Source organism: Numenius arquata, chromosome 18 (genome assembly GCF_964106895.1).
Source record: "Numenius arquata chromosome 18, bNumArq3.hap1.1, whole genome shotgun sequence".
Lineage (NCBI taxonomy): Eukaryota > Metazoa > Chordata > Aves > Charadriiformes > Scolopacidae > Numenius > Numenius arquata.
The window spans coordinates 1,513,440-1,540,031 of record NC_133593.1 but is presented as its reverse complement, the minus strand read 5'-3'; the positions used below and the strand labels follow the sequence as shown (position 1 = coordinate 1,540,031).

Genomic DNA, 26,592 nt, shown 5'->3' with positions numbered 1-26,592 from the left:
GCATGTGGAGAAATGATTATTTCTCTGCCTTTTTTGCTGTTTCTCGATTTTATTATTTAGGTCTTTGTTCTGATACATTCCTTATTATGCTGCCCTGGGTAATTGTGTTTTTCCCTTAACTTAGGAAGTTACTTTTAAAAGAAAGGATGGGGGGGTGAAGATAAGGCAAAGCTGTTAAATGGGAAATCTATTGCTAATTAAGGCACGGTTTTGCTAATCACCTTAGAAATGAAGTTATCAGCTGAAAAAGCCTGGAGTTTGTGTAATGAACGTTAGGAGCGGGGCTTTCCCCCCCCGCCCCGTTTCCTTCTGTCACAATGCATTCGGAGATTAAAAGTTTACCTTACAGACTCATCTTGACACCATTAGACATGATGTCTCTTTGCATTAACTGCAGGCGGGCTCGAGCTGTTCTAGGATATATTTCAGTCTGAATAGTTAAAATTTGGCAAAGTTATAAGCAACTAAAGTCAGGATCCTTTAATGGGAGCTGTCAGTGTTCATTGTGGATGTCACGCCGCGCTCCAGCTAGAACGCCGCGTCCAGGACCCAAGGTAGTCACTGTCCCTTCTTATATTTTTATTATTTTTATTATTATTAATGATATCCCAGGGATGAGAGGAAGCACAGCATTATGTAAGGCAGCAGCCCCGGGGCGGCAATAGTGTGGTTTTTCCTCTGGAGATGCTGATGGATGAGAGGAGAAGGTGCTGTGCTGGGGGAGGGCACCGTCCCGGCGCTGCCCGGGCTGGGAGGGGGCGAGGAGACAGCCCCAGTTTTGCCCCTGATCTTGCCAAAGTCCTTCTCTCTTTTTCTGATGCCGGCTTTCTTTGTGCAAAAAACAGATGGTGAGACAAAATTCCCTTGTATGGCTTGCAGCCACGGTAAGGGAAGCGGGACGTACGAGTTATTCTGTCATCCCAGGGGAAGCAGCCCCTGCGTCACTGTTCTCTGATGAAAATATTCTCCTAAGTTAATAATTTTATCTTCTGCTTCCCTGCCAGTGGGCACCGTAGCATAGCAAGGACTGCTTGCAGAAGGCTGGGGAGGGGAACAAGGTTTTCTTAATGTACATGCATTACATTTTTTTAAATTTAAATTAATATTTTCACCCATTCTTTTGTTAGAGCTGCATCCATGCCTTCCTCTGTGTGTGTCCTTTGCTGCTCAGCGGGTGCTGGTACCTAGGGGAGGGAACCCCAAGAGACCCCTGCTCTGTGGGGTCAGCGGAGGGGGACAGCACACGGTGGAGGAAGCACCTCTGACCTGTTGAAGAGGATGAGGTGGGACAAGGACCCCCGTGCTCAGCAGCATCCTCCTGCTTGCCCAGATGCCATCCAGACACATCTTCTGGGTTGCTCCCTCCAAGCAAACCAGACCTGTAAAGCACTGATAGCACCAGCACCACCAACCTGAAGCCATGAGCTTGGCCAACCCTTCCAACATGTAATTCTAGCCCCACTCGACTGGGGAGCGCAGTCGATGCCTTGGCCCTGGTGTAGCACAGGAGGGACTTTCAGCATCCTCCTGGGTGGTGGGTCTCCTCTGGGTCACCCTTTTCTGCCTGGCTGGCTCCTTTGACATTAGGCAGATTGCCAAAAGCCCTTTTAGTTAAATAATATTCCTTGGGAGTAATTGCTGGCTCTGGCAGACGGGAGCGAAGTAAATTGATGGCTGCAGTATATTTTTGAGGACAAAGGGGGTCATGGACAGTAATTGTTCTTAACTGTAGAACACTTGGGAAATTGTTTCTGCAGCTGCTGCCATGAGCTGGTCAAGCGAAATTGGGATTTTCTCGCTGTTTCTATTACATGCATAAAGGGCCATCAGTACGCTGCGTTTTCTGAGCTGTGTTCCCTCTCCCTCCATTACCAGGACCGCAGTAACCACAGGGGATGTGCTTCCACAGGCAATGGCAGGGTGTCTCTTCCCTCTCCTTGCTCCCAGTCCTGTCTAACGGCATGGACACCACTGCTTTCCAGGATGCTCCCAAACGCTGGGGTTACTCCTGTCCTAGCCGAAGGAAGGACGTGTCCTAGGAATGAAGATGTATAGAGTGCTCTGTAAGAGCACTGTAAAAGCAACTGTGGTTTTGCAACTGGAAGCCTGAAGGCTGATGGCATAGGAGATGCCTTGCCTGGGAGGTACCCGTGCACGAGAGGTGCCCGGACCTCCCTTGAAGCCCTACTGCCGTGTTGCATCACGCCGAGTCTGCTCCCCATTTCGGGTTATCCCCAGTGCAGGTCACAAATCAGGCTGTTTCACAAATGCTTTCACACACTTATGATGCCTTCATGCTTCTGAAGGGCAATTAGGGAGCGGAGCTGGGTCGTCCTATCGCATGGCCGTGAAGCCTCGTGCTCACCAAAGTTTGCCTCCCACATGTGCAAAAGCTTCTAGGAAGTAGTTGGCTGATGCAGTTGCAGCTGTACTTGGCCATTTCGCTGCTTTTCCATGATGAATTCTTACGACAGTCCCATTTTGCTTGGAAAATAATTACAAGTGCATTACCCACCAGCTTTCTGAAAAACACATCAAAGATCTCTGGGTGATGGATTTGTTTTCTGTTTGTGTCTCTGGGATTTCTTCACTAGAATTCAGTGTTAACTGGTTATTTATAAATCCAAACATCCTTCTGTGTGTTTGATTACTCCTGTGTGTAGACTGATGGAGAAGTTATTGAGTCACCGTCATTTACTGGAGGGGAATGCTTCTATTTTTAATTCTGTGTCTCTTTACGGGTGGATGAATGGCAAGCTAATAGTCGTGTTGAGATTTGAATGTCAGAATATAAGGGAGAAACTTGAGACTTGCTTGTCATATTTAGCCTGCTGTGTTACATACTCTATTTTGAGTTTTTAAACATGCCTTTACATACCATCCTTGCATATTTTATAAAATTATCATGATTTCATCCTTTGTAGGAAGCAGTATACAAGACTCTGCCTCATTAAATAGGCTAAACGTGAATTTATTTGACGATACCTTGTTTTTCTGATTGCTCTTAATGTTGTGCTGGCTTTTGATTACCCTTCTGCAAAGAGGTGATTCTTCAAGGAATTAGCAGAAACAACGTGCTGGACTGATTGTCCTGTTAGTGCTGTTGGTTGCGGTAAATAAAGTATCTTAAGGGATTGTAGGTTTATTTGCTATGAGCATAAAAAAATCTGCTTAATAGGAAGGTAATCTATTTGTTAAAGGTCTTTGGTGGGACAAATGGCTGCTCAGTAGGGACATAAACGAAGGTTCCCAAAGAACCTTCTGCCCTCAGGGTCTGAGTGCCACAGGGACATCAGGGTATCAGCGAGGCAATGACTTCCAGCTCTGCTGGGAGGATGGAGGGCTGCTGAGCCCTTTGGTTGCGTTGTCTCACAGCTCATCTCATTCTGGCACCAGGAGAACAAAGTCTGGGGCCTTTCTCAGGGCCATTCAGCACTCCGTGGTCATGGTTATTGCAAGAATAGAGCATCATGCTGAGTGTGTGGGGCAAGTACCCCTTGTGCTTTGTGGTCCTGGAGAATGTTCCCTGGACTGTGGTCACCAGTTGACCTGGGCCTTTGAGCAACCTGGTCTAGTGGGAGGTGTCCCTGCCCATGGCACGGGGTGGGACTGGAAGATCTGTAAGGTCCCTTCGAACTCTAACCGAGGTCCCTTCCAACTCTAACCATTCTATTATTTTATTATTCTATTATTTTTGGATGTCAGCAGGAACAGAAAGTCCTTGCCAGGCCACATGGGAAGAAGCAACGTCTTCTTGCTGGGGCCATGGTTGACTCCTCTGTACACCGAGAATAGCGATGCCGGGTGCTGCGTGGCCAATTCCCGTGTAATAGTTCTCTTTGCTCTGGTTGTTACCGGCAGAAATGTTTATAAATGCCTTGTGAAAACAGTTAGATTGTTTAGTTTATAATGACAACTTAGGCTTTCTTTTGGAGATAGAAGTATGGCCTTTTTCTTGACTTTTTTTGAATTAATTTTTTACTGATCTCTCTGGAACTGGCTTGTGGGTGCATATATGCATGATGCTGGGCACTTTTTGTCTCTCAGCTTACTACAACATGTGAATTGCAAGATAGATTGTACAGATATTCTGGAAATCTAGAAAAACTGTCCAGCACAAAGCCGTATGACTTATTTAACTAAAGCATGGAAAGACAATATTGCACCATTACTGCTAGAGGCAAGCTTGCTGGAAAACGACATTTTAATTACGTCGTGGTTTTTACTTTTTAAAAATAATTATTGTTACCTCAAATCAGGACAAAACCTAACAAATCCCCAAAACTACAAAAACGTGTGGTTCTGGGGATTGGGTGGAGCTTCCACCCAAGAGCAGAGCTCAACGCTCCTGTTTCACTGAGACACCGAGAAGCTAAAGAACTGAGCAAGCAAGAAACACAGGCACTTTGTCAAACTACTGATGAAAATACTCCTTTAAAATATATATATTTTTTTCTTCAGAACTACCTCGTTCACTTGTTACTGACTCTGCCAGCCTGTGGCCTGTTGCAAAACTTCAAGCAGACTTTGTGAGCTTTGCTGGCCAGAGGCGAGCATGGTTACACCTAGACAGGAGGGATGGACATGGCCCTCATCTCAGACATCAGCTCTGAATTCACTCTGGAGGTGCAAAATTATAGTTAAAGTGCTCAGAAAGATCAAACAGCAGAACAGGGGCAAGATGGCATTTTTTTTTGCTATGTGTTGATGCACCAGTTTATTCAAATGGGTCTCTGATTTTTTGATGTGGGCTCCTATAATCTGTAGTGATCCAAGCAAGAACAGTAGAAGCAGCAGGATTGTCCCAAGGAAAGACATCTCCCTGCGGCACTGCCCCTTGCTTGTGTCTCCTGGGCTTGGCATGTGCCCGTGCCCCGCGTTGGGTGGGATAAAGCCCCCGCTGAGAGATTAAAAAGGGCGGCTGATACAGCCAGGAGGCTCCTGGTGCTGCCGGGAGAGCGGCTTGAGCAGGGTTGGTAAAATTTAGGGAACGCAGATGGGATAAAAGGTGGTGAGCCTGGAGGAGATCCCAGAAACAATGGGTGTTGTAACAACTGAGCAAAATGATAATGCGGAGCAGACTGCAGAATAGGCAGAACTGGGATTAGGCCTGTTTGGCATATGTGTGTAATGATTGCATGGTGCCTGGTTGTCCTGGATATGCATCTTTAATTTAAGATAAATAACTTCTTGGTGAAGTCAAACAGGGAGGGAAGAACCCAGGTATGGCATGTCTTTCTCTGAATTTCATTTCCACATGATAAAAAGAAGATCCCAAAACATTTTATTAACTTGTAAACTGTAATTTAAGGGAATTTTAAACAGCATGTGAAGGAAAAATAATGAACAAATGTTTTCAAGCAGGAGAAATCTGTCCCTGCCATATGTTTCACTGAGTCATCCCTTCTGCAGGAGGAGATCTTGCAATTGTTTCAACTATTCCAGTCGCTAATCCCTTTTATTTAGTAGCAACATCACCGTAAACTCAGCACTCGATCCTACAGCGCGTTAATACCGCATGCTGGATACCGGGTCCCTCTAAAGGTGACACGTGTCTCACCTTTCAGCAAAGACCAAACCTGGCCATGGGTTTCCACTTGCCAGCTAGATGATGTGATGCTCTGCATTCGCCAGAATATTATAGAAACCTCAAAACCCACCACTTCTTTCCACTTCTTTCTCTTTAACTGATGTGTGGACCCCTCCCATGACGTGGTTCCCGGCGCTGAGGGTGTTGTATGGTTGTGTTGCAGGTGTGGCTGTGCGGTGGGAGCATGGAGGTCCTGCCCTGCTCCAGGGTGGCTCACATCGAGCGCAAGAAGAAGCCCTACAACAACAACATCGGTTTCTACACCAAGCGCAACGCTCTGCGGGTGGCCGAGGTGTGGATGGACGACTACAAATCACACGTCTACATCGCGTGGAACCTGCCGCTGGAGGTATGGCCATTGTACCCTCTTGTAAGCCTTCACTTAGGCTAAAAGCTTGAATTATAGAGCATTTAGTGCCCCTGGGTGAAGGAGAGCCTTAAACGCCCTGGGTCCCATCCCCAGAGTCAGCAGAGCTCCCTCGGCTTTGAGCAAGATGCTGCCAAACCTGTAGACTTTGGAGGATTTCCTACTGTTCACATCAGCCTTTTTATTTTCATTTCTAAAAATTAAACCTGTATTGTAGTGTTTATCTCCCTGTTGAGTGTTTACCCAGCGTGAGTTTATGTCATTACACTGCTCTGCAGATGGAGTCTGTCTGTAAAGTCGGTTGGCAGAAGATTATTAATATCAGCATCATTAGTGCAGAAGGTTTTTCCCTGTGGCTCGGGCAGGTCTGTGTTCCGCCCCACTGGGGTTTCCCAGCTGGAAGATGCTGTTGCTGCCCAGAGCTCCCTGTGGACAGTGTGTGGTCCAGGTGCCTCGGCTGTTTGCTTTCCCAGCATTGGGAAAGTCGAGGCCATCAGCCCTTAGAAATCATGTTCAGAGATAAAGGGTTGGAGGTTCGTGGCTCACAGAAGATTCCCTCCCAGCAGCACCATGTGCAAGTGCTTCAGAAACACTCTCTAAACAGCTTTGGTGTTTATAATTAATTTCTGCACAGAAACGGTTATGTTTTCTTAGATCTGACGTGTTATTTTTCATAAGTCTGCCATGTCACAGCATGGTGTGTCTTTGGAAAACCATGGGATCCCACCAGCAAGACAAGCTGACCATGTCCACACATCCTGCACGTGACCTCTCTAGGTGATTCTCTGCACTTCTGAGTAAAGTTCTATAGGCTCCAGGAGGACTTTATGTAGGTCCAAGGCTGCTGCTTGGGCTCAGGTCTCCGTGCAGGTTATGTCTAATTATGAAACCCAGGAGCATCTCCAGCCTCCCAGCTCTGACCACTGCCTGGAGCGTGCTGGGAGCTCTCCTGGATGGGCCAGTCCCCCCATCTCCTGCCTCTGGTCCTGCCAGAAGGAGAAGAAGGGCTGGTGGGGAGGGGAAGGCAGCGATATTGTCCGGGTGATGGGTGGGATGAGGATTCAGGGAGCTCCCCGACACCCACTCCACTTGCAGCGAACTTAATCACGAGCTGGGCTGCCCTGTTCAACTGTGAGGAAAAACCATTGCCACGAAGGGCCGGACCATTCCTGTGAGCAGTTATTTACAGCCACCCTTTTGGTGCTAAAAATAAACCCCAAATACTCACACCTTGCAGATCACAGCCCTGCAAAGAGCTGCTGCGGATCCTGATCCTGCTGCGGCAGCGTCCCCGGCTGGCAGCTTTGGGGCCTTTTGAAAAACTTTAAAACATAAAAAAACATGAGCTGCTGCTGCTTTATGAGGAAAGGTTCCATCTGGGGAGAGTTACTGGCATTTTGAGCCACAGTAATCACACCTTCGTACTGCATTAGGGAGCAACAGGTACCCGGGAAGGGTCGATGAGCTGACGGTTTGTCGTCCTGGGGGTGCTGGGGAGCCCTGGCTTAGTTCCTTATTGAGAAATAGATGGATACTGATGGAAAGAAAAGCTGTTTACCCAGCGAGCTGTGGGGGGGCACTGGCTGTGATGGCACCGCTCCAAGCATTAGGAGAGGCAGGGAGTTGCCTGCAGGACTGAGTGATTTCAGGTCTCTCTTAAAAATAGGTCACAAGATCCAAACACTCATGAATTTCATAAATTTCTGTGGGTTCAGCCCCAATCCTCTGGCTGATTCCTTCTCAGAGATGAGGCACCATGCTCTTGCTCAGGAACAGCTTTGGAGCGTGGCAAAAAGGGATTAAAATTCTTTGAGAAGCCACAGGTCCTGTATGGCTCGGAAAAGGCGACATCACACGAATCAGTCTGGGAAAACAGGTCTGGGTTACCTTAAATATGATTGGGGATTTTTATATAGGTCTTTTTATATAGGTCTAGTAAAATTGAGATTTAATTTTAAAGAAGCCTTGTGTTTGACAGGTGGTATTGTGCAGGGCGGGGTATGGATATACACTGAATTATTTTGCGATGCCACTATATTCAAAACCAAGGCAAACCCCATGCGCTGAATATTTCAGGTGCTGACTGGTTTGTGGCCCTGCTTTGCTCTGCGTCCCACCTCGCCCACTCAGATTTCAACCTGTCCTACCTGTCTGCACTGAATCATCTTTATTTTTACCTATGAGCTACCACTCACGCATTAAAACGGTGTCTCCGCTAAAGCAGAGTGAATAATTCATTAGAAGATCATTACAAGCGTTGTAATGGAAAATTGCTTTCCCAGCTGTATTTAATGATCACTGCAAAAGACAAGAGCAGGAGCTGAAATAAAGTAGAAACGCAGACACCTGTAGGAGGGAGTATAAGGGGCTCCAATGTGCCTCTGCTTTCCTTCCCCTGGCTGCTGCATGAGTTCTCCAAATTCTGTAATGGAAGAAAAGGTTAAAGGGGGGCACATCTCTTCAGCCCCTGCTCCCAGCTCCTGTAAGGTTTTCCTCTGGGGACAGATATCATGGCTTTGTCGGCTTCCAAATGGGCTGGGGCAGTGGGGTTCCTCTGTGTCTCCAGGGAGACTGTTTCACCGGGTAATTGTCCAAATTGCCAAGAGATTTTTCTGAGGCTCAGCCTCAACTTCTCTTCTCCTGTAATTTTTAGCCTTTATTCTTATCCTTATATATGAGCCTTAAACCTTTCTCCCTTTTCTTCTTTTCCCCCTTTATTTTATCCCTTTTAACCATGCTGTCCTCTGTGTTACACACCTTTGGTGTGTAAGGGGAAGGGTTTGGTGCTTGGTGCACAGACAGGGGTTTGCATTTCCAGGACTCAGCCCATGACCATCTTTTAAATCCTGATGTACATTTACTGTTGAGCTCCTCTGGAACTCCTGTATGTCAGTGCCTAAACAGGAGGTGAGATCTTTTAAAAATACTTTTCATTGTGCCCGTTGACAGCTTCAGTCATTCTCAGGTGGATCCAGAGCCCAGGGGAATCGGTGAGAAGATTCACCACTGTTACACTGCACTTCTCATATTTCCTCCAAAACCTTTTCTTCTCCATTTAGGTTCTCTTTTCTAAATTACTTCCCAGGGCAAAAACGTGTCCAGCATCAGCCTGGTGGCCGTGGCAAAGATGCCTTCAAAACCTGTGCATCTCCTCCTTGCTGTGGCTGTGAAACCCAAGTCTTCTTCTGATTTCTATGAGTGTGATTTCAGCTTGGACACAGATGCTAAAATTCCCTGGCGTAGCCTCTGTGTGAAGTTACTCAGCTGTTGGCAGTTGCCAGGCGACTTGGAAACAATATCAAACATCAACGGAATACGCGCTTCTAAAAATTTTTTTAAGAGTATCCATTCAGTGACGTGCTGTGTATTTATTTTTCAGAATCCAGGTATTGACATTGGGGATGTTTCCGAGAGAAAAGCGTTAAGGAAGAGCTTGAAGTGTAAAAATTTCCAGTGGTACCTGGACCACGTTTATCCGGAAATGAGAAGATACAACAATACCATTGCTTATGGCGAGGTAATTAGAGCTGAGCATTTACAGCTGGTGAGTCTCTGATGAGAAATAGCCTCAAAGGAAAGGAATGTGAGTCAAAACCTACTATTTGTGTATAATTATATAAATCTGTACAAATCTGTTCACAATTTCTTCTAAAACCTTATTTTGGGATTTATTTCTGATCTTAGAGGCTGTATACAGTAAAAGATTTTAATACCTCAATTACTGAATTGACAGAAAATTATCTATATTACCCATTTACTCCATGGATTAAGCAGCTGTATGTATATTTTTAATATGTAGTCGTTTTATAAAACCCTTTGACTTAAACTCAGCCTAATTCCTTCCAAGGTCTCTGTAGGATACAGCATGTTGTCACAACAGCTTAAGGATGAGATAAAGTAAGGAGACTTAATTCAATCTCTGCCGGCTTTGAGACCATACTGGGAATTTAAAACCAGACATTTATGGGGACTTATAATACTCTGTTGCAATAGGTCTTATGGAATAGTGGCAGTTTGAGAAGGCTTCTCGAAGCGCAGCCCAAGCACCCCAGATGGGCATTAATTTTAAGAAAGATTTATTATCTAAGTTACTTAATGCCTTCAAGATAAACCTCCCAAAAAGCAGTATTTGCAGAGGTGTTACGGCAGTTGCCCTCGTGGGGAGCCTGGCAAGACGACAGCTCTGGCGGCTGTGTTCAGCCGACCATTTGGCTTCGTGGCATGAACCCAGCACCTCCATGGTCCTCCAAAGCGTGTCCTTCAGTAGTTGACGGCTGGTTGGCCATCTCTGCGTCTGCTGCTTCATCCCCACAATGATTCAAAGGGGCTCCTTGTGCTGGCCAGACTTTTTTTGCCTGCCTTGTTGAGCACGTTGAGATTTCGATGAAATACAAGCGATTCTGCATTGATTTCAGGCTCCTGGCAACACGCTGGCGGCAGTCTAAAAATATGTTTGTTATCACCACACATGACCAAATACAAAGAAAACTGTGTTCAAGGAAGTTGGCTCCTTCGAATGGTGATTATTACATAAAAGCAGTCATCATTAGAGCCTGTATTTAAAGAAAACATATGGCGCACTAAACCTTTCTCTGCCTGATTATGCCCAGTGATATAGCACCGTCCATTCTTTCTATAGCAAGAGAGAGGCCAGAGGAATTGCTGCACGTCAGTTTATTGCTTATCTCCGAAGAGACAGGGCCATGTAATTCTGCACTTTTGATTTCTTACAGCTTCGAAACAACAAGGCGAAAGACGTCTGCCTTGACCAGGGCCCGCAGGAGAACCACACAGCAATACTGTACCCGTGCCACGGCTGGGGACCGCAGGTGAGGAGTCGCTGTGCCGGGAGCAGGCGGTACCGGCAGAGCCCGGATGGACAGAGGCCCCAGTAGGGATGTGCAACTTGTCTTTTGGTTTCACTCAAATACCATACAATCACAGAATGGTTTAGGTTGGAAGGGACCTTAAAGATCATCTAGTTCCAACCCCCTGCCCTGGGCAGGGACACCTCCCATTAGACCAGGTTGCTCCAAGCCCCCTCCAACCTGGCCTTGAACCCCTCCAGGGATGGGGCAGCCACAGCTTCTCTGGGCAACCTGGGCCAGGGTCTCACCACCCTCACAGCAAAGAATTTCTTCCCCAGATCTCATCTCAATCTCCCCTCTTTCAGTGTCAAACCCTTCCCCCTCGTCCTATGGCTCCCCTCCCTGATCCAGAGTCCCCCCCCAGCTTTCCTGGAGCCCCTTGAGGGACTGGAAGGGTCTCTAAGGTCTCCCCGGAGCCTTCTCTTCTCCAGGCTGAACCCCCCCAACTCTCTCAGCCTGTCCTCACAGCAGAGGGGCTCCAGCCCTCCCAGCATCTCCGTGGCCTCCTCTGGCTCTGCTCCAACAAGTCCATGTGCTTCCTGTGCTGAGGACTCCAGAGCTGGATGCAGGTGGGGTCTCTCCAGAGTGGAGCAGAGGGGCAGAATGCCCCCCCTTGCCCTGCTGGCCACACTTGTTTTGATGCAGCCCAGGATGCCCAGCTTAATCTTGTTAAAATTACCTGAGATGTAAAGGTGCATTTTCCCAGCTACTCTTAGGGTAGCTATTTTCTGGATTACCATAATCACGCCAGAGCTGCAAGTAAAAGCACAATTCGAAAAAATCTTCCAGATGAGGGTAAATAATGCTGAAAGCAAATAGCCAGTGAGTAGAGCAGAGCGTACACAAGGAGAGCGTTTTAAGACATTTCCTTTCTCTTTCACCCAGCGGAGTAAAAACGTACCAACTGGGTAAAGAAAGCCAACAATGCTTTTTAATGGGATAATAATTCACCATTTCAGCTTGGCTGGGATTTACTATAGTGTTAGTTTTCTAGCACCCCTTTTGCCTCTCCAAAAGTAAACCAAAAGCCCCTTACCCTAATTTTAAGCTTATTCTGTATTAAAAGTCATCCTTCCAAGATTCACTCTAGATCTTGTATCTTTTAAAGGATTGGTGGATGTGTCAAATACTGAAAGTTAGTGATGATGAGCTAATTCAGCCTCTTCTGTAGTTTTGTCTCTTACTGTATTTTAAGAAGACAGCAGCATGGGAATGCTGCTGGTTAGATTGCCATAGATTTGGAATAAAACAGGGTACAACTCTAGTTCTGTTGCTGCTGGCATCTGTTAAGCCAACAGCAGACTCTAAGCTGGAATTTCAAGATCTGCAGCTCGAGACAATTTACCCAGTTTCCCACTAACTTTTCCTGTCTTTTTTTCTCTTATCTCTGCCCATATCCCCATGTCAGTATTTTGCCTAAATCCTGTGATTTCCATTGTGTTTTTCTTTCTGTATGCCTAGTGGTCATCATCTCACCGTGAAAAGCCCTTAGCACAATGTCCTTCTTCCCTACAGTCTTTAAGGAGAAAATACAACAAGCTTCCCTTTAGGTCTGGAAGCAGAATGGCCATCTTGTGACACATGGGGTTTTCAAAAATTGTGATGTGATTTTTAGTTTTTCTTTCATTACCAAAATCATGCCTGACCTCCCTAAAGCCACAGTAGTTCTTCTGGCATTTTAGCTCTATCCAGTGAGACCCTGGGTGTTTATCATCAGGATTTGATGTACGGATCTGACTTCAACCTCCTGCTTTTGTCTGCATTTCCCATGTAAATGCTGCTTTTCCCATGTAAATGGAAATTTAACCAAGGCAGGGACGTTGCGGATGATGGGCTTTACCATCACTGTGCTCACACAGCGTGTAGTGGTGATGGGTGGAAACAGGGATAAACTCCTCTGTGACAAAGCTGTTTCTTCTGCAGCTTTTCTTTTCTCTTTGTTGAAAAGTCCATGCTCGTTGCCAGACTCAGAAATATTTCCCTGTTACCATCTCTGGATCAGCCACATTTGTGCTGAAGGGATTGCGTCCACTGATCTGCTTAGAAATTGGGGCAAAACGGGACCTAAAAGCTGCCTGAATGCCAGATTTCTAGGCTGAAGCCATCATCCACATTCTCTCAAAAGAAGGCGAGATGTGCTGCAGGAGGGGGCCCGTGGCACCTCGCACGGTGGGGTAGGTCCTGCCTGTCACTCCCCATTGCCAAGAGGACCAAGCTGAGACTGGAAGCTTCCATTGATCTGGGGGAGGTGAGGTGAGACAACCCCACCCCAGCTGTGCCCAGGTGCTGAGTTTGGGACATTTAAGGTGGAGACAGAGATTTCTTTTTATTCACAGGACAACAGTCTATCTTGGGGAATGTGTTTTAGGGAAGACCTGCCCGCTCATTGCATGTGTTCTGTGGATGTGCTGTATGGGCTGTGTTCTTGCCTTACCCAGGAGGGCAGCCCTGGCTTGTCATTCCACCGTTTTCTGTCTTGGCATCGTGATGTTGATTATTCTGGCATCGGGCAACCCTTCCAACAGCTTGTTTTAACATCAGGACCCCAAGCCAGAGCTGTCAGTGCTGGCAGATGACACGGGGTTTGGGCTGGGAACTGCTGGATGGGCAGGACCACAAGTCTAAAGCCTTGTGAGCACCTAAATCCTGAAATTACTGGGTAGCAGCAAACTGCAGTGATGAAGCAGCGCAGGAGGTGACACAGCAGTGAGTGAAGACTCAGGTCCAGGACACCTGATACATTCCAGGGTTTGACAGATTTGCTGTGCCAGTGGAGGCAAGTTACTGAATCAAACCTTCCCCTCAGCCCAAAAGTGCATAAATTACATAGAAATGCTCAACACTTGGTTGAATTCCTGCTCCCACGAGCTCCGTAAGCCTGTCCTGCACCTCTGCTCCAGGGTCACTGCATCTCCCTGCAGGTATGGAGCAGGGAAACTTCTGTCTCCTTCACAATGCTATGAAAGAAAGCTCAGCACTGTGACCAGAACTGTGAAATATAACGCAATAAAGACTATCACATTAAGCAGCTGCAGGTATTTGCATGGTAGAACCCTGCCTGTGAAAATTTCTCCCAGGAATCAGAAAGGAGATCAGGGGAAGGAAGGTGCCCCACCGGACAGTAGGGTGTCCCAATGTATTTGGGGTAATGTATTTATTGATTAGCGATTTGTGATTTAAGCATCAGAGCTTTCCAGTGGAAACAGAGGCTGCTGCGACTGGTCTGCTGGCCCCAGCTGCATTCTGACGATGGGTTGTAGCACGTCTGGGTGTCTTTTTTTGAATACCCATGTGAATACCAGAGATATCTAAACTCGATCTTGAAAGCAGAACTTTCTTCAATCCATTGGACATTACAGATAATGTCAGTCTGACTCCCCCACAGTGCCCAGACATGGGAGAAGGTCTTTACGAGGGAGGGGGGTGCCCCAACTGCTGCTTTTCAGGTGGGAAACACGTATTAGAGTTCACAGCAAAATCTTGGAGCCATTCCCTAGGGCCTGGGAACATGCAATCCCATTCCTGGTACCTCTCCTGAGATAAGAACTGATTTTTTTTTGTCGTATCTTAATGATTAGCTCGTCAAATCTGGCTGAAAATCTGGGGCATTAATCATTAGCAAGACGGGGGTGTCAGTCCTCTGTTCCGTCACAGGTCTCAAATACGACTTAAACACATCTTTTAACTCTCTGCCTGCAAAATGAGCCTCATTGACATGAGGATGAGTTGAAGATTGAGATGGAGCGAGTGGGGACATAGAGCCGCAGCTGTGGCAGCCCTAGTGAGTATCTGGGGGTTCCAGCAAGCTCAAGGAGGTTCATTTTCAACTAAAAAAATGTATAGTTCAAGTGATGGGAATGTGTAAAGAGCCCGTTCTCACAATATGGCCAGCCCAGGCTTTCCAGGCTCACAAAGGGACTGAGTAATCCCAAAGACCATCTGAGCTTGAACTGCAAAATTCAGGAGCCACCTGAGCCCGGGAACTGGCTGTGGGAGCCCTTCGGGGTAGAGACGAATCTCACGTTGGCTTATCCTTGCCTTTAAACAAAGATCAGTCAACTGTGGCTGATTGAGTCACTGCTAAATATAACTGAGCTGTTGCTTAAATGCACACAATTTTTTTTCTTAAATGGCAGAAACTGCCTTTTGGACTTTCTGGCTGGAAACATAAACCTCTAAGTGCATTATAGTATGAGAAACCGAATTAGCCTGACACTGTCTGCTAACCCTGGGCTTGAAGATGAATGGCTAAAAGCAGGTGATTTATTTTTTCCTCATCTGTTTTTGTCATTAAACTTAACGATGTTTTCTTTTCCTACCTGATGTTCTGAAGTCAAACGTTGCGGCGCTGCTGCCTCCCTTCAGCTCGCCCGTCGTGCCGGCTCAGCACAGACCTTTCTTATTGCTCTTCCACCTCCACGTTGTCCCTTCCCTCTCTAGCTGAGAGCCAGTTCTTGGCAGTTCTTTTGTTTCATGATACATGCAATTAGTTTAACTCCTTGAAAATGCTTTTTAAAAGTAGCTATCAGTGAGTGCAGAAGCGTTGAAATTAGCCTTTTGCAGAAGCACGGGTGCCACACGAAAGAAATTGGGCTTTCACTACTACTGTTTAATTAGTGGGCAGCATGTTGTGATTTATTGCTGGGAATATAATTAGAAGTAACGTAAACACTTTGTTCAAATAGCTCGCTTGTTTTATAAAACCACAAGGAGTTGCATTCTTTTTGAGTTGTTCAGCACCTGAAAACACACACAGGGGCGCCTGAGCTCAGTGTTCATGTCGTCTCCTGAAATCTCAGCTTCTCTTCTCCATACTGTGGCCCATCCCATAGGTGTTTAAATGCAATACACAATTAAGGAGCAAGTTTCTTGGCGGCAGCGAGCAAGTCCAGGCTCCCTGCTGGAACTTTAACGGTGCGAGGACAGTGGTGGTGTGGGTCCCGCTCCCTGCCACGCAGGGTGATGTTGGGATTTTGGTGGGAGTCCTCCCTTTCTAAGTGAATGTGGGTGAGATCTTGGATTTTGCTCACACCATATCTATTCCAGGCTCTATTCTAATTCCTATTCTATCAGGGGGAGAAATTTTTGGTTTTTCCCTTGTTTTCTCTTTAACTTTCCATTCTCCCTGCTTTCCTTCACTTCCAGGTCAAATCATTATCAGATTTCATGATGAAGTATCGTTTTATCCTGTAATTATATTGAGCCTGCTTGTGGATTTTTTTTTCTTCCTGATGGCTTCATCTTTTAAGCAATACATCATGAAAACACCTTGCCGTAATGATGTATTACACTAATAATATAGTAATACCTCACTGGAGTGACAGAACTATGGTGATATATTAAGGTGATAGAAAGCACTATAATACTATAAAACTTAAGATAATGTTCACCCACCAGAGCATTTCATTTAATTATAGGATAAAATATGTTTTGCCCATTTAAGCATCAGAACTTGAGGACAAACCCATCAATACTGAGATCATCCGGGACACTGCAGGATGAAGGGTGACAAAATAGCACATCAGATTAAATCGTGTTAAAAAGAAAATACTGTATGCTTTACTTACGGTTGCTAATTGATGATCTGCTCAGTGCAGAAAGGAGGCTAAACAACCCTAAATTATTTTCCAATAGAGTCAATGAAGGTCATCAAGGCTTTTATTTCCCAGGTGCTAAGGCATCTAATTAACTTTCTCCCATCCCCGAGATGCAGCGAGCCAGAAACAATAATCAAAGGAGATGTATTGGTGGTGCAGGGGGCATCGGTGCTCTCCCGGCATCGGCGGTGGCTGTGGGTCCCCCCAGGGCCAAGGAGCCCCCCAAAGCGGTGCCTGCAGGTGGGGGACTCTGCAAGAGGCAGTTTTACCTGAAAGGGTGTTTGTAAGAGGCTGTGGGTATGAATGTGTGTTTCTCTCTGGGAACGTGGCTTTGGGCCGTTTACACTGATTAAGTGGTTTAAGATCTCATCAATATTAACCACTTTTAAATGGGTTGCTTGTTAATATCTTCAAACTGTTTTTCTCTGGTCCTTCCTCAGTCTTTCTGGTTTGTCTCTCATCCTGTGCCAGGCTGGGAAATTCCTTCAGGCGTTTCCTCAACCTGGTGCCTCCAAGTTTATCTTTTTCCTGCTGGATTGACCGTATCCTTCACCGTTCGTTCAGCTCATGCCTGGCTTGCTCTGTTTTCTGGAGGCTGACAAACCTGCTTAGCAGGCAATGAGGTACAGGACAGATCACTTTAAAGGACAGATATATTTTTGAGAAGGTAAGAGAGCAGAATTTAAACTCAGATCACTTCAGGGATTTGTTTTCCCACAAAGTCAGGAAAACATTGGTTTGATAGGTGAAATATCATTGGATTTAAGTGGTTATACATCGTAGGCTGTCATTAACTTCCTGTGACTGGAGTGCACCTTGGCAAAACCTTCTTCATCAATGAAATAATTTCCTTTGATAAAATACAAATATATATTATCTTTAAGCACCATATGACTATTTGAGAAAATCATTGGTGACCTCAAAGCAGCCATGGAATCTCCAAGGGAGGAACCTTGTTCAGACACTTGCTGACATAGACAACGTTTTTGGAGTGTTCGGCATTGAAAGAACTGAGAACAGGAGGGACAATCCTTGGAAACATTTGAGAGCAGAAGACTGATGTGGTCCAACAGGAAAACATTTGTTGGAAGTGCCTTCCCAGATCCTGTGGGATCTCGCCAGACTGCGTTGTGAGGATGAGGAGGAGCAGGAAGGAGCACAGACTGTTCAGGTGGTGCCGGGTGGATCAGGTCCACTCCGGGCCAAGAGGGCAGGATTGACACGGTTGCTTCACTGAGACTTCCAAACATGGTGTAAAGAAGGAGCATATTGAACTCCTGCTCGTGGCAGGCCCTTCTTGTGCTCCCCTGAGCCAAGGAGTGATGTTACCCCAGGGGTATTTTGTGCTGATGCTGAATATCCCCATGGGCACTTGCCGAAACCTCTTGTTATTACATCTTGTTCACTCAGCTTTCACATGTGGCCAAGGAATAATTTCTCATCCCTCGGAGACCAGCATGTGGGGCTGTGCTGGCCACATTGAAGCACCCAACTGTGCTTGAAGTTCCGAGTTGTTGAGGTGGTGAATTGCTGCAACCACTCAGAAGGTCTTCATAAAAACAGCACGTGTAATTTACTGATATGAAGTATTTATATGACACCTTCAGTTACTAAGGTAAGATCTTATCTGAGCCCACTGTCTGGAGCTGCTCTTTGAAATGTTGGTCAATGCACTATGTGGTGCTGAGACAGAAGGGCTTCCCATCTCTTCTCATACCGGGAAAATCCAGGTAGAAAGTGCTGGTCAGGCTGCAGCTACGCTCCCCGCAGCTGCCTGTGGGGCAGCTCCAGTGTCAGCTTCTGCTCAACATTTTCTTCCTTTTTATTGCTCAAGAAAGACCCACCAGTAGCAGGATCGGTGCTTCACTGCAGGATTCCCATTTACCCAAGAGCTTCACCCCCTGCTGTCACAGAATATTTTTGTTTGGATGGGACCTTTGAGATCATCAAGTCCAACCAAGAAAAAAAAAAACAAAACAAAAAACAAAAACCAAAAGTCACCTTGTGGTTGAGACCCCCGCAGCCAGCTCTCTCTGGAGAGGAGCAAAACAACAAAAGAATTAGGGCATCAACAGTATAATATCCCAAAAGGAAAAAAAAAATCCCTTAAATGTCTTAGGAGCGCAGTGGAGCTTGCACTTGCAGTTAGATGGGATTTTTTGGGAATAATGACTCATGTTTGATGGTTGGACAGGGCTGATGGCTGGGACAGCTGTGTCTGAGCCTCCGCTACGCTGGGCAGAGTAGGTCAGGCGTCGGGCAGCGTGCTAGATCCAGACGCATGTTTGGGGCTTTGTTTATGTGGCTATTATAAGTTGTAGATGACACATCTAATAGATGCACTTAATACATTTTTCATAATACACGTGTTTGTTGTTCAGCTCGTTTTGTCTCCCCGCAGCCCCCACCCCGCTCCCTTCCTCGGGAAAGATTTGGTTTTTGCTCTACTTATTTTTCCCACCACATTAGGCGATAACATGTAAGAGCAGAAATCATGTTGCCTTGTGGGCATTAGGCCAACTGTCTGAAGATAAGCTGCCAAACATCATAAAAAAAAAGAAAGTGTCTAGCACGCTAATTACGTACGTGGTAGAAAACATTTGGGAAACAGGAGAAGAAGGGTAACTTGCACTGCCCATGTGGGACTTGTGGGATTTCTTCCGTCTGTCATGGAGAGGGCTTGGCTTTTTTTTGTCTTTGTATATCTATTCCTTTTTGCAAGGCAAGTGGCCTCATCCTCTGTGTTGGTGCTCAAATACTAATTCAGATGAGCTGCGTGATTAAAAACACACTGTCAGGCTGAGCGTGCCGTCTCGCTCCAGGCTTGGCTCATCAAAACATCAAACTGCTAAAAACAAATCACGGGAATCTGAGCCTTCAGCTGGGCTGGAGATGCTGGGGCGGGGGGGTCATTCCGCCAGCACAGGGCAGATCCCTTGGTGGGAGCCCGACATCAGCTGAGCTGGGTGGTGGATGGGATCCGTCCTGTGGTCGGGCACTTCACACCTGCAGGAGACAGTGAATTGGTGGGAGGAGGAGATGATGGTTATGGCTTTAAGCTCTTTCCACCAGCAGTTTGGAGGGGGAATTACTGCCAAACTAAAGAGACATGTACTGTTCTGCACCGTCTTGTAAAGGGCTTTGGGGACAGAAGAGCAGATCCTGTACCATGGGATGGGTTGGATTGGGATGGGATGGGATGGGGCAGTATTGCCCCACACCAGCATCAACTGTACAGTGTGGGCTGCTGCGGCTGAATCTTCCTCGGGGGGGGAATACCTTTGCCAAATGGACCTCAGTGAGATGTAAAGGAGCAGAGGTCTTGCTTTGATACACAACGTGGTGGCTAAAGGTGTAACTCCACCAGCAGCTGGGAGCAAAGCGCGGCTGGCACCCGTCCCAAGGAGGGCAGCAACACGGGGACCAGCTGGAGGATCCAGCACACCTATACCTACAGCCAGCATCACTCAAGGAAGGCAAAATTGGCACCTGACCTATGTCTGTGGTTACCAGCTGGAATTGGACCCCGTTACATTGTTTTAACTTCATTTTCAATGTTTAATTATTCTAACTGTGATAACTCGAACTCCTGGTGTGATTTACTGTCTCTTTTTAAGCGTCTGGGTCATAGATATGCTCAGTTAATTAACGTGCTGAATACTCCTTATTTGTCTGCCGGATAATAGATTGATTCATAATTTAAATAAGCAGCTGTGTATATCTTTCCCTTGAACTATAAAAGGCAGGCCGCTGTCATTCATCTCTTTCCACTCCTGAATTTAAATATATTTAGGCAAATATTTTGGTGGGATTCTTAAACTGCAAATGGAGGAGCCCTTTGTGTGTGGCGGTCCCTTGGTGGCAGCGGCGTTCTCTCAGTGCTCTCTCGGTGCCAGTTGTGTGCTGCCTGCCCAATGCCCCTGAGAGCCATCAGCGCTGCCTGATGTCCCCAGCCTGCAGCTCCCCAGTGGCCAAGCGGGTCCCTGGAGGCACTGGGTGGTGGGATGCAGGGGGGTACACCAGGGGTTGGCTGCAATCCTGAGCCTTCACTTTGGTGCGGAACCGTGGGGGAGATTTGGACTCGTGTCCCCAGGGACCGGTGCCAATTAGAGATTGTCCCCCTTTGGCTGCTACTGGGCTTGCCGGTGGGCTGTGCCAGACACACCAGCAGCATCATGCGTAGGCCAGAGCAAGGCTGGCTTGCCAAGCGTGTGAGAAGCCACATTATGGGCCAGCATGACCGGCCAAGACAGCTGGCTCTGGCCAAAAGCCAGGGGAAATCATCCATGGCCCAAACCCGCAGAGTGTTTGGGCCCAAAGGAGGCTGGAGCAGTGATGGGTTTAAGGCTCAGAGTTATTCTTACCCCTTCCCTGTGCCTCAGCTCCTCAACTGCATCTGCAAAACTCCAAAACAAGAAGAAAAAAAGGCTGGAGAAGCTCCTTTTTTTTTTTTCCTCATCAGTTCTACTTTCTCTGTGCACCATCCTCGCAGTTTTTTTCCTGGGGCTCTGCAGACTTGTCCTTTCCTCTTTTGTAATGAAGCTCCAAAGATACTGATGGTCATTTTCCTCTCCTTCCCTGCCCCCCAGCTTGCTCGCTACACCAAGGAGGGCTTCCTTCACCTCGGCGCCCTCGGGACCACGACTCTCCTACCCGATACCCGCTGCCTGGTGGACAATGTGAAAAGCCGCTTCCCTCAGCTCCTCGACTGCGAGAAGGTCAAGAGCAGCCTCCATAAGCGCTGGAATTTCATACAGGTCTGTTACGGGACTGCCATCGGTGCCGCCCCTCTGCTTCCCAAACTGTGGCACATCGTCTTTGGCATGGGACAGTGGGGGACAAGGATGAAATGGTCCCATGTGACAGCAGGTGCCAGGTCCTAGGGCAGAGGGAAAAGGTTAAAGTGGGATCAGGGGCAGGGACAGTGTTTTAGGACAATTTCCAGTATAAGTTTCCCTTTCGGGTACCCTCAGGTATATGTAACCTGCCCTGTGGATGACTTCCAGATTTCTTTGTTACTTACAGATAATCTATGGTGAAATGCATGGAAAAATGGTACTTTTTTTCCCAAAGCAGAGAGTAAATAAAATACACTGTACACCTTCCTAATGCAGGGATGCAGCCATGCTATTTCAACATTACAAATGCTCTTTGATTGCTGATGTGTTAGAGATCTGTTGTCAGTGGAAAATGTTGCTCATTCAATTCACATTGATTATTTCAGGAATTATTTTATTGTTTGAATCGCTTTACTGCCCAGCTAAGTGCTGTGCACTTTCCAGCAACGCGCAAGGACCCAGCTGCACTCCTGGGCAGCACACGGTCCTGGCTGGCCTTTAACTTTTTTAATATATTCCCCATATCCTTTAATTTTAGAACGGTGCCATCCTTAACAAGGGAACGGGACGATGCTTGGAAGTGGAGAACAGGGGAATGGCCGGCATTGATCTGATTCTTCGCAGCTGCACAGGACAAAGGTGGACGATTAAAAATTTCATCAAGTAAAGGGTGGAAGAGTCAGAAGAGTTTGGCTTGAAATGCAGCTGACTTGGACTGATCCGACTGGACTTCTTTGGAACGGACAAAATATCAAAACAGAGCTTTATTCATGTTATTAGGAGAGGACGTGGGGGAAACGGGCATTTGTGTCTTTTTATTTTTCTGTATATTAGTCTCCCACAGCTGATTCCAACTGTGTGAAATTGGGTCAGAACTGCTATTTTCTTCTGGCAAGCACTCTAAAAGGTACCACTTATTTCTGTTGGAATGACTGTAATAAGCTCATGCAGACTTGTGAGCATTTTACTGACAGGGAATTGTTGCTTTCCCAGACAGCTCCGAGCTCTCCCAAAGAGCCAGGTAGGTTTGCACCATGGTCAGAGTCGAGAGACCCTGGATGTACCGGTCTGGCAGCATGAAAACTTACGTGCTTGTGAGAGGAAAAGGTTGCCAAGCCCCCGACGAGCTGAGTTTGAAAGATGTGGTGATTTGCTTGGTCCTCTGTCTCTCTCCCCTTTCTGGCCCCTGCGCCCAGCAGCCCCTTTCTTGAGTGCGGGAGAGGTAAAGCTCACCCCGGTAGCTCCCATGGATCTTTCTAACCCTTAATCACAGATGTCATCAAACAAGATACATTGAAAAACCACACTGATCTCCCATTGCCTCCTCTCCATTGCCCAGGGGCTCCTGTTGGCCAAGCCAGCCCCAGGAAGCACCACTCCCTCCCATGGAGACCCCAATTGGGTTCCTTTTGGAAAAGACCTCGGGTGTCTACCTGCCTGTTTGGGCAGTTGCCTGTACTTTTGGGTGTCAGTTGGACTCACGCATGGTGAGTAAGGCTTGCGGAATGCTTCCTGCCCCATGGGAGCCTGAAGAGCTGCAGATCCACCTTGCCTTCCCAGCTGGGCCTGGCACTGTCCTCTTGGAGACCCACCTTTATGCTTCTTTTGCTCTTTTCTTGTAGAAATGAGGGTGGATGCGCTGGTGTGTGCAACAGGCTGGGAGCAGGTAACGCGAGAGAATGTCCCGCTTGGTCTTCCCTCCCATGGAGTCTATAGGGTTTGTTTTTAAGGCATCCTTTCTCTGAACGAAGACATCAGGAATGGTAGTCTCCGTAACTTTGTAGTGGTGTTCTCTTCCTGAGGCTCGAGGCTGTCATGCCTGGTCAGAGTGTGACTGTGGTCAAGGTCCACCGCAAACAGTGCGTGTTGCTGCAGATCTTCATGAGCTGTGGTGAATTAAGGAAGGGAGAGGGAGAGGAAGAGACCAGTAAATGATGGTTTGGCTGAGATTCTTGACCTTGAAGTCACCTGAGGCTGTTAATATGGTGGGGTGGTCTCACCTGCTTTTTTTGGCCCACAGCTACCAAATCTACCCAGTCGTCATGGGAAAGCATTGGTTTGGGGTCCCAATATCTGGAAAAGGGAAATGTGGTCTTGCAAAGTTGCTTTACATGGATGCCAGACTAACGGGTGGATACAGGCTTCAGCCGGTGGAGAGGAGAAGCCAGCCCATCTCCTGTCCTTCTCATGGAATAAAACTCTTTCTGGTTGCCCTCTGGCTAGGGTGCACTAAAATATATTAATATATGAGATGTATGTGTAAATATGTTTCCCAAAGATGGGATGTGCGCAGAGTTGTTTGCTGCAGAGCACTCATGCCTGTCTTCCATTTGCATCAGGATGAAGCTACCTGGATGTTTAATGAGTTTAATTTTCAATGCCATGCAGCAGCTTTATAACTGATGTTTTAGTAATTTATTGAACAGAAGCAGATACATTTCATTGTTCCTTCTACAGCCATGAGCATCACATAGGACTGATTGTTCATTTAGGCTTGACAAGGCTTCCTCATCCACTGGGGTTGTCTCTGATTTTTTTCCCTTGCCTTCCTTAATGAAGTAAAACTTCTTAGTTGTCCTGAATTGCAAAGTAGGGAGTCAATGTAGAATTTTGCTCTCTTATTCGCTGTTGCATCATCTCTTGTGTAATAAATTTTAGCACTTACAAAACCAACATGATCACAATGTCTTTAGATGCATGATATCTTTCCCCTTGCATTTGTTGCTGCCTTCTAAGAAAGGCAATTTACTGATGAAGTGGACTCCAGGGAAGTCTGGGGGATTTGAGACTTCACAGTTAATGGTCAAAATGGTAAAATGCCCTTTAATTGAGCGATCCGTTTGCTGTCAGTTGTCAGTGGAAGCCACATACTGTTTAGTGTTGGGAAAAGCCTGCATGTTTCAGGATAAACAACCAAAAAGCCCTTGGATGTTGCCTGTGCTATAATTCACGGTTCCCAGTTCAGCTCTAGTCCTGCCAGTGCTCAGGGCACCAACAGATGGGCTTTGTCAGATTTAATCGTGGTGGTATAAGGTGTCACCGCCCCCAGCCTTCCATCTGCTTCAGCTGCTGGAGGTTTCTGTCCCCGTCACCGGCAGCAGAAATGAATGTGTGGCTGCACCTCGGCTACCGTAATTGGCAGGACGTGCTTCAGCTGCCAGGCAGGAGGGACTTGCTCTATTTAACACACCGGGTTGTCAGCCAAAGTCACTCTGGGATGGGCATGTGGCTCCGCTGGGGAGGCAGCACCCCCCGGCAGAAGCGGGGTGCACCACCCAGCATCTCCAGCTGCCCATGGAGGTGATGTACCTCCTCGGGAGCTCACCCTCAGGAGACACAAGATGACCTGGTGATGAGGGTCCTGCTGGTGATGGGCTCTCAGGTCCTTTAAAATACAAAGGTTCAGAACTGCCTTTCCTTCATGCTCCAAATGCCTGAATATCCAAAAGGAAGGGAACAGTGGAAATGAACACTTGGCTCCAGGAGCCTCCGGTGGGGCAGAAACCCTGCTGCGGTGGTTTGCCTGGTCTCACTGGTGTGCATAGTGTGCTTTCAACTGACTGAAAAGAAGCAGCATGAGTGAAATCAGGATTAAAAGTGAGAATTTAATCGGCCGTGTCGTGTAACTGAAGTTCTGTTCTGACATTGGTTTGTGACATGCAGAGATGATTGCTGAGGCGACGACCCAAGGTCTGCACCCTCCTAAACCGTAGAAATCTGTCTTAGAAATCTGGATCTAAATGTTGCATCTTGCGCTTATCTCTAATAATATGTTAATTGCTTTAAAAAGTGATATCGAAGTGGTTCTTATTAAATATATGATTTGAGCCTTGCCTCTTGAGTGATTTTAAAAAGATTCACTGCTGATGAGATACAGAGACAGTCATTTTTCTCTGTTACTTATTTAATAGAAAAGTGCTGCTGTTTTAATGGAACTTCCATTTTAAAAAGAAATGGAAATGAAGGAGAAATCAAGAGAGATGGCGGATGCAGATTAACCTCCTGTTTCATCCATCCCTGCTGGCTGCCACTCACCAAGATAATGCAGTTACATTGAAGAAGCTGAAAAGAGACGTTTCATGGTAAAAAAGCATTGCTTGCGTTCCTGTACCCAGGCTGGGTGTTTCTAAATATAACCCTGACTCGGGGCACTCCTTAGACCCACTTTCTTCCATCCTTATTCTCCTAAAAAACAGGATGGCGGGTGATGTGGTGTCCTTGTAAGGACAGTGAGGTACGGGTAGGTATAGGGATGTTTATCTGTGGTTGCACCATGTAATTAGGGCACTGTTGAAGTTCTCCTGATGGGAGCAGCAGCTCTCCCACCCAAGGTGAGGACACAGGAGGCTCTTAGCATGAGTCCAGGTAAGTGTGGCCTCCAACCTTGGGCCTGGTTGGGCAGAGCTTGGTAGATCCATCATGGATTGTCCCATTTGCACCCACTTGAAGGATGATGCAAGATTGATGGAAGAAAACCTGTGCTTATGTGCATTTTACACACTCAAGACCTTCTAAGGGGAAAAGTCCAGGTTAGAGAACGGTACCATCCAACGTGCTTTATGGCGGATTGGAGTCAATGACGAGCTCTTACTCTTTCCATGCCCTTAGCAGGACCTTTGTGCTGCCCAGGGCAGAGAGCCAAATCTTAAAGTTCCCTCTGAGCCCTCAAATGAAGTTAAACGTCTCCATTTCGAAGTCAAAACTTTAACTCGTGGACTCCCAATAGAAAAGCCTCTCTGCTTGATGACTGAGCAATTTGGGCACTCATCCTCTGCTAATAGATACAGATTTAAGTGCCCACTATGCAGTGGGAAATTAGGCATTTGAAATCTCAACAGCTCGCTTTTGCAGATGAGAAGCCATCTCGCATTGGGCTGAGGAGTGGGAAAAGCGTGTATGACCATTAGGAATCTCAGCTGGATTTCCAAGGACATTGGGATGAAGTATTAAGGGCCCTTCCCTGTCACTGCTGAACTAAAGTGGTCTGTAGATGGTCCTCTAAACATCAGAAGAACTTTGTGCTAGCTTTAGGGACCCTTCCAGCCCCGCCAGCCTAGTGCCGGGAAGCTGAGGGGCTGAGCTCTTCTGTATTTTTCCTGAAAGGCCGAGATCTTGTAGGTGGATTGATCCTGTGCGTTGGGAGGAGGTGGTTCCTGGAATCACTCTTCTTGTAAATCAGAAAGTTCCCCAAATTATTAATGGCTTTAAATCTTCCTGCAGGCGGGAGCCACACAACTTGCTGAACCCAGTAAAGCTACTCAGCTCATTCAGGTTTTCAGCTAAGTCAGCCCTGGTGGGACTGGGATCTCAGCTGCACCTTTTGCGTAGAAGC

The 26,592-nt window shown here is 46.9% G+C and overlaps 1 protein-coding gene across 1 annotated transcript in view; it reads left to right on the top strand.

Moving 5' to 3' along the window:
* GALNT17 (polypeptide N-acetylgalactosaminyltransferase 17) overlaps positions 1-25,086 on the top strand; it is a 227,173-nt gene extending 202,087 nt beyond the window's left edge. The window contains exons 7-11 of the mRNA XM_074160603.1: positions 5,754-5,939; positions 9,337-9,474; positions 10,691-10,786; positions 21,012-21,179; positions 21,799-25,086. Of these exons, the coding sequence (XP_074016704.1) occupies positions 5,754-5,939; positions 9,337-9,474; positions 10,691-10,786; positions 21,012-21,179; positions 21,799-21,927 (717 nt within the window). The 3' untranslated portion in view covers positions 21,928-25,086. The remainder of the gene's footprint in view (positions 1-5,753; positions 5,940-9,336; positions 9,475-10,690; positions 10,787-21,011; positions 21,180-21,798) is intronic.
* The last annotated feature ends 1,506 nt before the right edge of the window (positions 25,087-26,592 follow it).